The sequence below is a fragment of the Lactuca virosa genome, chromosome 3 (assembly GCF_052849685.1).
Source record: "Lactuca virosa cultivar CGN04683 chromosome 3, Lactuca_virosa_CGN04683_v6, whole genome shotgun sequence".
Taxonomy (NCBI): Eukaryota; Viridiplantae; Streptophyta; class Magnoliopsida; order Asterales; family Asteraceae; genus Lactuca; species Lactuca virosa.
The window spans coordinates 192,136,427-192,151,345 of NC_136428.1; the positions used below are offsets into that span (position 1 = coordinate 192,136,427).

Sequence of the window (14,919 nt, forward strand, 5' to 3'; positions counted from 1 at the left end):
CGGCTTCTTGAGAATTGCATGCTAGTACAGATCAGTCAGTATGATAGCCAGAGTAGTATATACTTGATTATGTGTACTCAATGCCCGAATGCTGCTTGCTTTGTGCTATTAGGAGTTCTAGTCGTCTTTCACTAACTAGTGAACGAATATGCTAAGTTACATATTGCAAGGATTAAATAATTTCAGAAGGTTGGGTCTAGCCCTATTTCGCAGCTCTTGTTTGAGTCCAACTGTTGTAGGGTAGGACCTCTCATTCGAATAGTTATCTAGTCTGAGTAATATGTTATAGTATTCGCAAACTAGTTAGGGAAAGAAGGCAGGGACTTCTTGTGCAGCTGATGGCAGAGAGTGGGATGGCGATTACTTAGGGTAAGCCTAGGGCGAGAGTAGCACGAGAACCGCAATATTAGTAGAAAGGACTTGGTTGAGTTGAGGCAATTCTTGAGGAAAGTACGGATAGACGTGGAAGGTAGTATGGGCCCGTACTACTGAAAGCGGAGGATCCGTACTCGATTCAAAAAGGGTCGAGGCGAGACCGGGGACTAGTGGTATGTATGTGAGCCTCGTTAGTGGAATATCGTTTGATGGTGGTTACGCTATGTTTTTCAGTATGGTGACCACACGACAGGGAGCGGGAGGCTCAGGATCGGGATCGGGTTCGGGTTCAGGGTCCGAACCAATTGATGAGGGTCTACGTGAGTTCATCGCGTCAGAGATTACCAGGGGCATCCTTGAGTCGACTCCCATCATCTTCGGGTCGATCAAGGAGGGTATTGTAGAGTTGATGGAGGATCGTCTCAGGGCGTTCAGGAGTGATATGGCGGCTAGACAGTCAGGACCACACACACTTTCCTTTAAGGACTTCAGGGGCAGTGGTGCATCAGATTTCCATGGGGCTAAGGACCCCATTGCTGCCAGACGATGGATTGCAGACCTTGAGTTTGCACAGCTGATCAGCTTCTGCCCCGAGGGGTCGAAGGTACGATTTGCAGCAGGGTGCCTACGTGACAGAGCTAGAGATTGGTGGGAGTCGGTTTGTGACTCTTTGGGAGCAGCGGCCATTGAGGCTATGATATGGCCGGACTTCGTGACACGATTTAGGACGGAGTTCGCGCCTGCGGTGGAGCTGCAGCAGTTGGCACGGGAGTTCTTGGATATGAGGCAGACGACAGAGACAGTGGCGGAGATGACTGCCAAGTTCCGGGAGAGGGCGTTACTGGTGCCCCAGTATGCAGGTGATGAGGATATGAGGAGGACCCGCTACCATGACATGCTGCGAGCCGACATTCGGGAGCATGTCAGTTTTTCAGCTTGCCCTACCCTGGATTCCATGATTGCTAGGGCGAGGGAGAGGGAGATAGATTTGGAGCACATCCGGAAGAGGAAGGCAGAGGAGGGACAGACGATAGGGGCTTCGGGAAAGAAGCCCAAGGGATAAGATGGTAGGCCGAAAGGCCATTCGGGATCGGGCCGCTGCAGGAAGTGTGGCAGGTCGTACGAGGGAACGTGTAGATTAGGATCGACAGGCTGCTACAGGTGCGGCAAGACGGGACACTTCAGCAGGGATTGTACTGCCCCTGCTCCGGTTATTCAGACATGTGAGTTGCTGTGTTTCCACTGCAACCAGAGGGGCCACAAGAGGGCCAACTGCCCCCACTTGACAGCAGCAGCACCAGTACAGGCGCCAGCTCCAGCGACCCTGCGGATTACAGATGGCCGGCAGGGCAAGGCAGAGGCTCCGGTGGTGAGGAGCCGGGCATTTCAGCTGACAGCCGAGGAGGCACGCGCTGCACCCGATGTGGTGACGGGTATGATTCTTTCCCTCTGACCTATTTATATGAGATTTATGATATTGATATGTGCTCTGTGTATATACGTTTAGGATCGTTCCATGTGAACGGTATTCCAGTCCAGGTGTTGTTTGATTCGGGGGCTACCCGATCCTTTGTTTCTCTTGCACTTAGCAAGAAGTTTCCTGAGTCCGCGGGCATGTTGGATTGCCCTTTAGAGGTCGAGATTGCGGACGACCGGTCGGTGCGAGCATCAGAAGTCTTCCGAGATTGTGTGTTAAGGTTGTTCGAAGAGCGGTATTTGGTTGACCTAGTTCCCATTCCATTGCAGGGAAACAACGTCATTATTGGTATGGATTGGCTGAGCTCCAATGGGGCAGTGATAGATTGCGCGCAACAGTTAGTACGAGTCAGAGCCCCAAGTGGGGGAGAGTTAGTAATTCAGGGTGAGAGATCACAGCGAGGGCCAGCCTTCTGTTCGGCAGCGAGGGCAAGGCGTTACCTTCAGCAGGGTTGCGCCGGATATGTCACATATGTCATGGACACCCGGGAGGCGGGTAAGGCGACGTTGGGCGATGTGCCCGTAGTACGAGGGTTCGCGGATGTATTCCCCGAGGAGCTGCCTGGGTTACCTCCAGAGTGACAGGTGGAGTTCAGGATCGACCTAGTCCCTGGTGCGGCTCCGATAGCCAAGGCACCGTATCGGTTGGCTCCTCCTGAGATGCAGGAGTTGTCTACACAGCTTCAGGAGCTGTTAGACAAGGGTTTCATTAGACCGAGCAGTTCACCCTGGGGAGCCCCGATTCTGTTTGTGAAGAAGAAGGATGGGTCGCATCGGATGTGTATCGATTATAGGGAGCTGAATAAGGTAACGGTGAAGAACCGCTACCCACTCCCGAGGATTGACGACCTCTTTGACCAGCTTCAGGGAGCATCTTGGTTCTCCAAGATAGACTTGCGTTCAGGGTATCACCAGGTGAGGGTCAGAGAGGAGGATGTGCAGAAGACGGCATTTCGGACACGTTATGGCCACTATGAGTTCGTGGTGATGCCTTTCGGGCTCACCAATGCTCCTGCCGCGTTCATGGACCTCATGAACCGCGTGTGTAGACCGATGTTAGACCGGTCGGTGATAGTATTTATTGATGATATCTTGGTTTACTCCAAGACGCGAGAGCAGCATGATGAGCATTTGCGGGAGGTTTTGGAGACCTTGAGAAGGGAGAACTTGTATGCTAAGTTCTCCAAGTGTGAGTTCTGGTTGCGCGAGGTGCAGTTTATTGGGCACCTTGTCAACCAGAACGGGATTTCTGTGGATCCGGCCAAGGTGGAGGCCGTGATGAGATGGGAGGTTCCGAAGTCTCCATCTGAGATTCGGAGTTTCCTAGGATTAGCTGGCTACTATCGGAGATTCATCCAGGATTTCTCCAAGATAGCATTACCCCTGACCAGGTTAACGAGGAAGGCTGTGGTCTTTCGTTGGGGGCCTGAGCAGCAGGCAGCATTCGAGACACTGAGACAGAGATTGTGCGAGGCGCCAATCTTAGCCTTGCCAGAGGGCATGGAGGATTTTGTTGTATACTGCGATGCGTCCATCTCAGGTTTGGGCACGGTATTGATGCAGAGAGGGCATGTCATCGCCTACGCGTCGAGGCAGCTGAAGCCTCACGAGGCGAACTACCCGACGCATGATTTGGAGTTGGGGGCTGTTGTGTTGGCCCTCAAGATTTGACGTCATTACCTCTATGGGGTTCGCTGTACGATTTACACGGACCACAAGAGTTTGAGGTACCTCATGGACCAGCCAAATCTGAATATGAGGCAGCGTCGGTGGCTTGATGTGGTAAAGGATTATGATTGTGAAATCCTTTATCACCCAGGGAAGGCCAACGTGGTGGCCGATGCGCTTAGCCGCAAGGCGGCGCCGATCAGGGATATTTGCATGCGGATGACAGTGGTGACTCCACTTTTGGAGAGGATCCGGGAGGCTCAGCAGGAGGCTATGAAGGAGGAACATCGGAAGAGTGAGCGGATTGTGGGATAGGTTTCCTCCTTCGACTATGACAGCAGAGGATTATTGACATTACACCGCAGGGTGTGGGTTCCATATCTCGGAGGCGTGCGCCAGGTTCTGATGGACGAGGCGCACAAATCCCGATTCTCCATTCATCCAGGGGCAACGAAGATGTATAGGGATCTTCGTCTGAACTATTGGTGGCCCTGCATGAAGCGGGATGTAGCATGGTACGTTGAGCGGTGTCTGACCTGCAGGAAGGTCAAGGCCGAACACCAGAGACCGCACGGCAAGATGCAGCCGTTGGATATCCCGCTGTGGAAATGGGAAGACATCGCCATGGATTTCATCACCAAGCTTCCCAGAACCGCGCGGGGAGTGGATTCGATATGGGTCATCGTCAATCGATTGACCAAGAGCGCCCACTTTATCCCGATTCAGGAGAGCATCTCGGCGGAGAAATTGGCCGATATCTACATCAGAGAGGTGGTGGCACGGCACGGGGTGTCAGTTTCAGTGATTTCGGATAGGGATGTGCGGTTCACTTCCAGGTTCTGGAAGAAGTTTCATGACGAGCTGGGTACTCGTCTGCATTTTAGTACAGCCTTTCACCCGCAGACGGATGGCCAGAGCGAGCGGACCATCCAGACTCTAGAGGACATGCTACGGGCGTGTGTTTTAGACTTCGGTGGTAGCTGGGATACCTATCTTCCTTTAGCCGAGTTTTCATATAACAACAGCTATCACGCGAGTATTGACCGCCCTCCCTTCGAGATGTTGTACGGGAGGAAGTGCAGGACCCTGATATGTTGGGGCGAGGTTGGACAGAGAGTCATGGGGAGCACCGAAGTAGTGCTCAAGACGACAGAGAAGATTCAGCAGGTCCGGAGCAGGCTTCAGACTGCTCAGAGTCGGCAGAAGAGTTATGCCGATAGGCGCCGATCAGACCTGGAGTTCCAGGTCGGGGATATGGTTCTCCTGAAAGTGTCGCCGTGGAAGGGCGTCATCCGATTCAGGAAACGGGGCAAGTTGGGTCCCAGGTATATTGGACCGTTTAGGGTTGCAGCCCGAGTGGGCAAGGTGGCATATCAGCTGGACCTGCCAGCCGAACTCAGTCAGATCCACAGCACTTTCCTCGTCTCCCAGCTGCGGAAGTGCATGGTGGACGATTCAGCAGTGGTACCTTTGGAGGACATCCAGGTTGATGACAACCTGAATTATATCGAGCGGCCTGTGGCTATCCTAGACCGGAAGTCGAAGGAACTGAGGAACAAAAGGGTGGAGCTGGTGAAGGTGCAATGGCAGCATCGGAAGGGCTCGGAATGGACTTGGGAGCCCGCGGATGAGATGATGGAGCATTATCCGGAGCTGTTCTGAAAGGGAGTGGCAGACTTCGAGGACGAAGTCTAAAATAAGTGGGGGAGATTTGTAACACCGGGTTCATGGTATGATTTTATTTAAGTTTTTATCTCTTTTTTTGCCACGAACTCGGCGAGTCTGCGTCCCGACTCGCCGAGTAGCAGCAGGGTGGACACGGGATTTGAGCGGTGAACTCGGCAAGTCGATGCATGGACTCGGCGAGTCCACCTGTCTGGATGAAACTCTATTTTCAGACATTTCACCCTATTTTACCCATTCTAAAACACCCATTTCGTCCCATTCTCTTCCAGAAGAATTGTAGAGCGAAACCCTAGCCCATTTTGATCCTTGTGAGTGATTTTGGTTTGGTGAAGGAAGTTTGAAGCTTAGAAGAAGAAGGAGGAAGTTGGAGGGTGCAAGGAGGTGTGGTAGATCCGAAATCTACCCTGGGAGAAGCTCCTAACCAGGTAAGAAAGCTCCTTCTTAATCTTTAGTATAATAGATTCGCTTTTTGTCCCTTATATGTGGATTTCAAGACCTTAAACCTCCCAAACTCCGTGTGTTTATACCCTAGGAGCTTAGATTTATGGTTTGGAACCATTGCATGTCTCAGTTTTGGCCAGAATGGGTGAAGAGTTGGATAAACAACTCGGCGATTCCTATGAAGATTGCCTGGTACTCGGCGAGCCGTTCTTCAAACTCGGCGAGTCCCTTGAATATAGCGTTGAACTCGGCGAGTTGTTCTTCAAACTCGGCGAGTCATATGATCAGTCACTAGGATAAGAAGGGTTTAAGTGTAGGAGGTCCAACCCTCCGTAGTCGCACGTGGAATTAGCAATTTAACGTGTAGCTATAGTCCCAGAATCTCCAAATCTCCAAGGTTGATGTTCTGATGGAAGATTGGAGCGATCTGTAAGATCTGTTCGTCGGACTCGGCGAGTCACCCCCTTGGACTCGGCGAGTCCAGTCGCGGGTTTGTTAGTTGTCCCCGTCTAGCGAGTCGGGCTGACTCAGTGAGTGGGAACAGGGACCCGATGAGTCAGAGTCGGGCTAGACATAGAAGGACTCGGCGAGTCGCCATATGGACTCGGCGAGTCCAGTCAATCAGAAGGTTGACTTTGACCAAGGAGTTGACTTTGACCAGTCATTTGACCTTAGGGGTATTTATGAGTACCTAATCCATGTTTACGGATTTATAGCCGGAGGGATTACCGGTGCGGCAGCCAGGCGTAGTCTGAGCAGGTTTTCGGCAGCTACTCTCGAGGTGAGTTTCCTTCCAGTAGGGACGGGTCTAAGGCACCAAGGCCGGCCCGTATAGACGATATATTAGTATCGGAGTGTGGGCGGTGCCCGTATCTCATAGCTGAGTTTGATTGTGATACATGCCAGTATGATAGTATTGCTTATACTTGTTGTCTGTGTGATACTTGTATGTTATGGTTTAGTGGCGGAGTGTGGGCGAGGCCCATATCTCCATGGATAGCAGAGTGTGGGCGAGGCCCGTATCTCCTAGTTAGTAGAGTGTGGGCGAGGCCCGTATCTCTATGGGTGTGGGCGAGGCCCGTATCTCTTAGCTGTTCATTATATGATTGCATGGTATGTGGCATTATGGGGGAACTCACTAAGCTTCGTGCTTACGTTTTATAGTTTTGTTTTCAGGTACCTCTTCAGCTAGGGGACAGGAGCCGGCGCGGTAGCGGCATATCACACACTCTCATGTTTTCCGCACTATGGATTTTCTGGGATGTACTCTGAATATTTTACTATGATGTTACCGGTTCTCAGACATAAATTAATATTATGAATGTTTTGTAACGATGTTTTTATGAATTAACCTAATTTAAGAATGAAATTTTTAGCTGGTATTTTTGGGATGTTACACCTCCAACCTGTTCTTCGCCCTAACTTGCGAAGATTTTGAAGTAATTTGTGGAAAAGTAAGCCATAGAATGTCTCCTTGACCTCCTCCTCTTGAACTCTGGCCTCTTCTGGACATGATTTCTGCATAAAAACATCAAGAAAACGACAACAAACAAAACCCAGCAATTAAAGTTAACCATAACAGGTCCATCATAGCATCTACTCGCCGAGTCCACGAACTACTCGGCGAGTAGGATGAACTGCGAGTACAGATTTCAATCGGTCCATATTAGGTCAATCAAAATACATATATTTGCATAGGGGTTTGCTGTTCTAAGTCCTTTAAGCATAAATCCACAAGAAATTTTGTCCAAATCCTCCTAATTTATCCTAAAATCGAAACCCTAGAATTGGAGTAAACCCCCAAATCCGAATTTTAGCAAAATAAGAACCAATAACTGATAAAGTTGTGACCTTTAGCAAGAATTCAAAGGAAAAATCATACCTTTTTCTCTGTGGATGAAGATTCAACAAGAAATCAAAGGAATGGCTTGAGAGAAAACTGAATGCTCGGCGAGTATAAACGGGAGGCGGCTGGTGAAAATGAGTAGGGTAAAAGAAACCCTTATTTACAGATTGTAAAATCTGATTAAATGATTGTACTCGTCGAGTAGAAATACCTACTCGCCGAGTAGGAACGTGTGTTCGCGATTTGTTGTGGATTTCAGAAAGTACTCGCCGAGTAATCTTATGAACTCGGCGAGTTCATTAGTCAGTTTGAAAAAAACTCGATTTTTTAAACCACCACCCCACACATCGAGCATTGCTTGCCCTCAAGCAATCATTTTAAGCATAATTTTAGAAGAAGAATGAAAAGAAAACAGATCCTAAAAGTGAAAAAGAAAAATAAAAGGAAAGAAATGCAAACTCTAAACTCGGGTTGCCTCCCGGAAGCGCTTCTTTTTAAGGAGTCGTTAGCTGGACTCCTTCCGCTCTACGTTTCTGCCATGCCTTCCAGCAACAGCCCTTGTTCTATGTCTTCATTCCTCGGGATTCCTTCTTCATATTTTTTCACCCTATGCCCATTAACTTTGAAAGGAGTGCCATCTCTTGATAATAACTCGATAGCTCCATGTGGAAAAACCTTATTCACTAGAAATGGACCATCCCATCTTGACTTTAGTTTGCCCGGAAAGAGTTTGAGCCTTGAATTAAAAAGTAACACCTTTTGCCCTTCATGAAAGTCTTTATTACCCTTGATTCTTTTGTCATGCAAACTCTTGGTTTTTTCTTTATAAATCAAGGAGCTAGTATAAGCCTCATTCCTAAGTTCTTCAAGAGCATTCATTTGCATCAACCGGTTTTTTCTAAGTTCAGCTATATCAAAGTTGCACATTTTTAAAGCCCAAAAAGCTTTATGTTCTATTTCCACTGGTAAATGACATTGCTTCCCATAAACTAGCCTATACGGTGTAGTACCAATAGGTGTTTTGAAAGCTGTTCGGAAGGCCCAAAGTGCATCATCTAACCTATCCGACCATTCCTTTCGATTACTACCCACCGATCTCTCCAAAATCCTTTTTAATGCTCTATTCGTCACTTCAGTTTGCCCACTAGTTTGTGGATGGTAAGATGTAGAGAATTTATTGGTTACCCCATATTTCCTTAACACCTTCTCTAATTGATCATTGGCAAAGTGAGTGCCTCGGTCACTAATAAGGGCTTTAGGAACTCCAAATCTTGAGAATAACTTTTTTAGAAAGCACACCACCACCCGAGCATCATTAGTTGGTAAAGCTTGTGCCTCCGCCCACTTGGATACATAATCAACCGCCACCAAAATATATTTGTTGCCTTTCGACATTGGAAATGGTCCCATGAAATCGATCCCCCATACGTAAAACACTTCACACACTTGAATACTATGTTGTGGCATCTCATTTCGGGATGATATGTTTCCCGCTCTTTGGCATGCATCACACTCTTTGACATATTGGGTAGCATCTTTAAAAATTGTGGGCCAATAAAACCCAATATCAAGTATCTTCTTTGCTGTGTAATGTGCTCCATGATGTCCACATGTGGGCCCGCTATGGCAATGCTCCAAAATTTCTCGGCTTTCATTCCCGAATACGCATCTCCTTATGATCCCATCCGCGCAGCTTCGGAAAAGATATGGCTCATCCCAAAAGTAGTATTTTATTTCTGAAAAGAATTTCTTCTTTTGTTGGCGGGTAAAGTCTTTTGGGATGTACTTGGTAGCTAAATAATTAGCTATATCTGCAAACCATGGCTCTTCCCCCGTGGTCACCAAAATGTACTCGTTCGGAAAATCATCTCCAATTTTATCTTCTTCAAATGATTCCAAATGCGGGTTTTCTAGCCTTGATAAGTGGTCGGCAGCTACATTCTCCATTCCCTTTTTATCGCGTATCTCGATATCAAATTCTTGTAGAAGTAGAACCCAACGTATCAATCTTGGCTTTGCATCCTGCTTGGAAAACAAGTACTTAATAGCAGAGTGGTCAGTAAAAACAGTGGTCTTAGATAAAATAAGATAAGGGCGGAATTTGTCAAAAGCATACACCACGACTAGTAATTCTTTTTCAGTTGTGGTGTAATTTTCTTGTGCCGGATTCAAAGTCTTACTTGCATAATAAATGGGTCGAAAGTGCTTATCAACCCTTTGGCCAAGTACAGCTCCTAATGCAAAGTCGCTCGCATCACACATTATTTCAAAAGGTAGGTTCCAATTTGGGGCAATAATGATCGGGGCATCAGTTAATTTTTCTTTCAAAAATTCAAAGGCCTCTAGACATTCTTTAGTGAAATTAAATGGTGCATCTTTTAAAAGCAATTGTGTTAGAGGTCTAGCTATTTTAGAAAAATCTTTTATGAAACGGCGGTAAAAACCCGCGTGTCCTAAAAAACTCCTAATGCCCTTTACATTAGTTGGTGGAGGTAATTTAGCAATTGTATCTATTTTTGCCCGATCAACCTCTATCCCCGATTTGGATACCTTATGGCCCAAAACTATACCCTCTTTAACCATAAAGTGACATTTTTCCCAATTAAGGACTAAATCGGTTTTTTCACACCTTGCAAGCATTAAATCAAGGTTAGCAAGACAATCATGGAAGGAAGATCCAAAAACAGAAAAATCGTCCATAAATACTTCCATGAATTTTTCCACCATGTCGTGGAATATGGCCGTCATGCACCTTTGAAATGTCGCAGGTGCATTGCATAACCCAAAGGGCATGCGGCGATAGGCAAAAGTCCCACTCGGGCAAGTGAAAGTGGTCTTTTCTTGGTCCATTGGGTCTATGGGTATTTGGAAGTAGCCCGAAAATCCGTCTAAGAAACAATAATAACTATGGCCGGACAATCTTTCAAGCATTTGATCAATAAAAGGCAAAGGAAAATGGTCTTTACGAGTGACATCGTTTAGCTTTCGATAATCGATGCACACTCGCCAACCGGTTACCGTTTGGGTCGGAATAAGCTCGTTCTTCTCGTTTGTTACGACCGTCATCCCTCCTTTCTTGGGCACCACTTGAACAGGACTAACCCATGGACTATCGGAAATAGAATAAATGATCCCCGCATCTAAAAGCTTGACTACTTCCTTCTTGACCACTTCTTGCATGTTTGGGTTCAATCTTCTTTGGTGTTGCACTACCGGCTTTGCTGCTTCTTCCAGGTTGATCTTGTGAGAGCAATAAGTGGGGCTTATTCCCTTGATATCGGTGATACTCCATGCAATGGCACTCTTCCTCTTCTTCAAGACTTGAACTAATTCTTATTTTTCAGATTTGGAGAGGTCAGAAGCTATTATAACAGGTTTTTGTTGACCATCTTCAAGGAATGCATACTCCAAGTGATCTGGTAGTGCCTTCAGCTCAGTTTTTACGTTCTGCATGCTGAACACGTCGAGTACAGTTAAGGGACTCGTCGAGTCCCGGGCAGAATTCACGATATCTCGGTATTCTTCAAATGGACTCGGCGAGTAGGTCGTGTCTACTCGGCGAGTCGGTTGTTCAGTGGTCTTTATTAATTCATTATAATCAGCTTCTTCCAACAGTCTCTCTATTTCCAGTAGGTCTTTTTCAGCATCAAGTTCTTCATCAAAGGCAATAGTGGACTTGTTTGGTTCTTCATTGTTCCATTCCTCCATTAATTCATCCAACATATCAATTGAAAATGCCGTGTCATCACTGTTCCTTGCATGCTTCATGGCTTGATCAACCCCGAAAGTGACTGATTCATCTCCCACCCGTAGAGTAAGTTTTGAATCTCGCATGTCGACTATAGCACTTGCGGTGTTAAGGAAAGGTCTTCCAAGGATGATCGGGACTTAAGGATCCGCTTCCATGTCCAAAATTATAAAATCCGCGGGGAACACGAACTTATCCACCTTTACCAAAAGATCTTCACAGATTCCTCGTGGGAATGTAACCGTTTTGTTTGCTAAGTGGATTGCCATGCGAATGGATCTAGGCTCGGGGAGATCTAACTTCTTGAAAAATGAATAAGGCATGAGGTTTACACTTGCCCCCGAATCAGCTAGTGCATATATGGTGGCCAAGTTTCCAAATTGACAAGGTAAAGTTAAACTTCCCGGATCCCCCTTCTTCTTCGGTAGCTTGTTCAACATGGCAGCTGAGCAATTCTCATTAAGAACTACTTCACTCACTTCTTCCATCTTCCTTATATTAGTTAGAAGCTCTTTGAGAAACTTGGCGTATTTTGGCATTTGGGCAACCGCTTCTATGAATGGTATGTTGATTTGAAGAGCCTTTATGTGTTCTAGAAACTTCTGGTAGTCTTCTTCATTCATTTCTTTCTTAGCTCTGGCTGGATATGGCAATGGAGGCTGAAATGGCTTTGCAGCAATCTGACTTTCCTGATTAGGCAATGGACTGGTCGAGTCCATGTTCTGGACTCGGCGAGTAGGGTCTGTGTCCAGCAGATTTTGACTTTGGCTCGGTTTTTCTGCATCCTCCTTTTGTGACTGCTTGGGCTCTTCATTCTGAATAGGTGCCAGGGCGGTAATTATCTTCCCACTTCTAGTTGTCGCAATATTTATATGTGCGCCTCGTGGGTTGTTTTTGGTTTTACTAGGAAGTTCTCTCGGTGATCTTTGATTAATTTGTTGAGCAAGTTGCCCCAGCTGTATCTCAATGTTGTGGATAGATGCTTGCTGATTCCTAAGCATTGTTCTTGTCTCTTGTATTGCATCATCATGGTCATTGTGTCTCTTTTCTGAAGAAGCTACAAACTTGGTAAGCATCTCCTCCAAACTTGGTTTTCTTTCTTGCACCGACTCCTCCTTTTGGTAAAAACCTCTTCCTTTTTGTTTATATTTCTCCTCCTTAGCCTTCTTGTACTCATCATAAGGAAGCCATTCTTTCTTGGGTTTTCGCCAATCTTCATCAAATCGGTCACCACTTGAGTAGCATACTTGCACCTTCTTATTCCTGTTCTCGACCAAGTCACAATCTCTAGTAAGATGAGGTCCATGGCAATTCTCACAACCCACCCGAATAGCATGTATCGTTTGATCCATTTTATCCATCCTCCTATCCATGGTTTTCAACAAAGCCATAACTGCTGACAAATATTCTGAAGCTGCATAAGCTGATCCCCTTGTCACATCATTCCTTGGGTTGTGGTATTCTCTAGAATGCTTAGAGAATTCTTCAATTAGTTTCTTTATCACCGGGGGTGCCTTCTTTGTTAGTGGACCTTGCGAGTCAAGTAATTGCCTTGTTGTAACATTTACTCCATCATAAAAAATGGAGACTTCTTGTTGACTATTAAGGTCATGATGTGGGCAATTCCTTAGCAAACTCTTGTACCTCTCCCAAGCTTCATAAAGTGACTCTCCAGCTTGTTGTTCAAAGTTGGCTATGGCTTTCTTTAACTTAGATATCTTGGAGGGTGGGCAAAATTGATCAATAAACTCTTCTTTCACCTTGGCCCATGTAGTGATGGATCCGGGGGGAAGTGACTTGAGCCAATCCTTTGCAGCACCCTTCAATGTAACCGGAAGCATGCGAAGTAGCTGAGTTTTGCGAGGCACGTTTGGAACATTAAAATAATCAGCTACATCAATGAATTCATCCAAGTGTTTGTAAGCATCTTCGTGGTCTTTTCCGTGGAAAGGGATCTCTTCGAGTAGAGCAAGGATGTGACCCTTAAGCTCAAAAGTGGCAGTTGCGGGAATTGCGGGTTGCACAAGTCTCGGCCCGGTATCATCGCGTATCCTCTTCTTCCATTCCCCCATGGGGACTTCATCGATGTTAGCCATAGGGATAGCTAATTCGTCGTCGGAATCGGAAACGTGCCCGAATGTAGGGTCTTCTTCTCCTTCGGTTTCGTACTCGGTATCCTCTCTGATTGGGTCTTCGCTTGCTAAAGAGGCGCTGGATGCTCCTGATTTGCTGCTCTTCTTCTTCCCAAAAACCGTCTTCAAGCCAGACAAAGGCGACTTCTTAGGTGTATTCGAGCTTTCAACGTCTTTGCCTTTGTTTTTCCTTAACGCGGATTCCGGGTCTTCGAAAGGGGGAACCAGTGGAGTGTTGGATCCTCTGGTCATGAAAATCCTGCAACAAAATAAGAAAAACGCGTAAAAAGAACAAAAAATGAAACAGAACAAAAATAAAAATTAAATTGTCAAACAGCAGGGTACTCGCCGAGTAGAGTCGAGTGCACTCGGCGAGTAGACTGTCTAAAACTCAAAAATAAATAAAATTAATTAAAAACGACTAAAAACTAATAAAAACTAAAACTTAACCTACTTACTGAATTACTGAAAAAAAAATAACTTTGTGTAAGATAAACTTACACAAAGGATCGATAAAACTAGGAATTAGATTTAATTTTTGAACCGCTCCCCGGCAACGGCGCCAAAAACTTGATGTGTGTAAAATGCACTGGTTTTATTCCTACATTAAAAATATATATTTAGCACACAAAGGCAGTGAACCTGTCTTTTAGTGGTATAGTTGGATAAGTAGGGTGTCGAACTCAGGGAACGAAGATTAAACTAATAACTAATTTTAACTAAACAAATAATAAAGTAAAGGGTTTTTCTCTAGTTTTACAAGACTAGAAACTTAAACGCACCACCTAACAAGTAATTAACTAATCAACTAAAACAAGTAAAATTCACCAAATTTAATAAAGGGTTTCTGTTTAGGTCCAACCAATTCACTCCTATGGTTAATTTTATGATAAAGTGATAAATTAATTGTTATTGGTTACCAACTATAGTGGTTAAATTCGCATTCACTATTATTAACCCTTAGAAAATTAATCAATTCAAGCAGTGGCCAATTGTTTAAACTAATTAACTCCCTAGTTCAATTATTTGGATTAAATAAGATTTGTAATTGGTTAATCAAATTAGTAATTCAACTAACCTCTTGTTTGTTGGTTTCTCAAACAAGCTCACACATTAATTTACCCATTCTCTAGTGAATCCTAGTTTCATATTCACTAATCCTAGGCATATAATGAAGTGTTCACATAAATCATATGAGGTTAACAATTAAGAGATGTTCATGCAGCCTAATTGTCTTCCAATTAACAGATAATAGTTATGGTTAATGCATAAGGTGCTTTAACAAACTTAATTTAATAAAATCACCAATAATCAATCAATAAAAGTATAAATCAAACCATAGGAGTAACTTGGTTTTTCCTAAACAGAAACTACGAAAATTCAGCTCATGATTACAGTAAGAACAAGCTCAAAAACGAATTTAGTTAATCTAAACATGATTTACTTCTAAGATTAAGTGGAAAATTTAACCTAATTGGCCTTGAGTCTTCAAAAGATCAAAGATTTGGGTTCTTCTGGTCTCCAAGGGTTTCTTCAATCGCAGGTTA

General features: G+C 45.3%; 1 protein-coding gene, 1 long non-coding RNA gene and 1 other non-coding gene across 3 annotated transcripts; 2 read left to right on the plus strand and 1 right to left on the minus strand.

Annotated features, from left to right (window-relative positions):
• Positions 1–5,562: 5,562 nt before the first annotated feature.
• Positions 5,563–6,917, plus strand: LOC145163255 (uncharacterized). The gene is made up of 3 exons (XR_013739682.1): positions 5,563–5,630; positions 6,363–6,427; positions 6,823–6,917. It is a non-coding gene; the product is annotated as an uncharacterized LOC145163255 (long non-coding RNA).
• Positions 6,918–11,380: 4,463 nt separating this feature from the next.
• On the minus strand, positions 11,381–13,312 carry LOC145164334 (uncharacterized). The gene is made up of 2 exons (XM_079083058.1): positions 12,885–13,312; positions 11,381–12,791 (listed from the first exon to the last, which is right to left on the minus strand). Exons 1-2 carry the CDS (start codon positions 13,310–13,312, stop codon positions 11,381–11,383), a joined length of 1,839 nt encoding a protein of 612 aa, XP_078939184.1.
• LOC145167945 (small nucleolar RNA R71) lies at positions 12,846–12,952 on the plus strand. Its single transcript, XR_013741544.1, has one exon. It is a non-coding gene; the product is annotated as a small nucleolar RNA R71 (small nucleolar RNA).
• Positions 13,313–14,919: the final 1,607 nt, after the last annotated feature.

What these genes read in the sequence shown, in the direction of transcription:
- LOC145164334 (XM_079083058.1), bottom strand. Translation starts at nt 13,312, where the DNA reads ATGGGGGAATGGAAGAAGAGGATACGCGATGATACCGGGCCGAGACTT. An exon ending in CTTTATGAAGCTTGGGAGAG is followed by an intron (nt 12,792 to 12,884) that starts GTACAAGAGTTT and finishes TGTTACAACAAG; the next exon opens with GCAATTACTTGACTCGCAAG.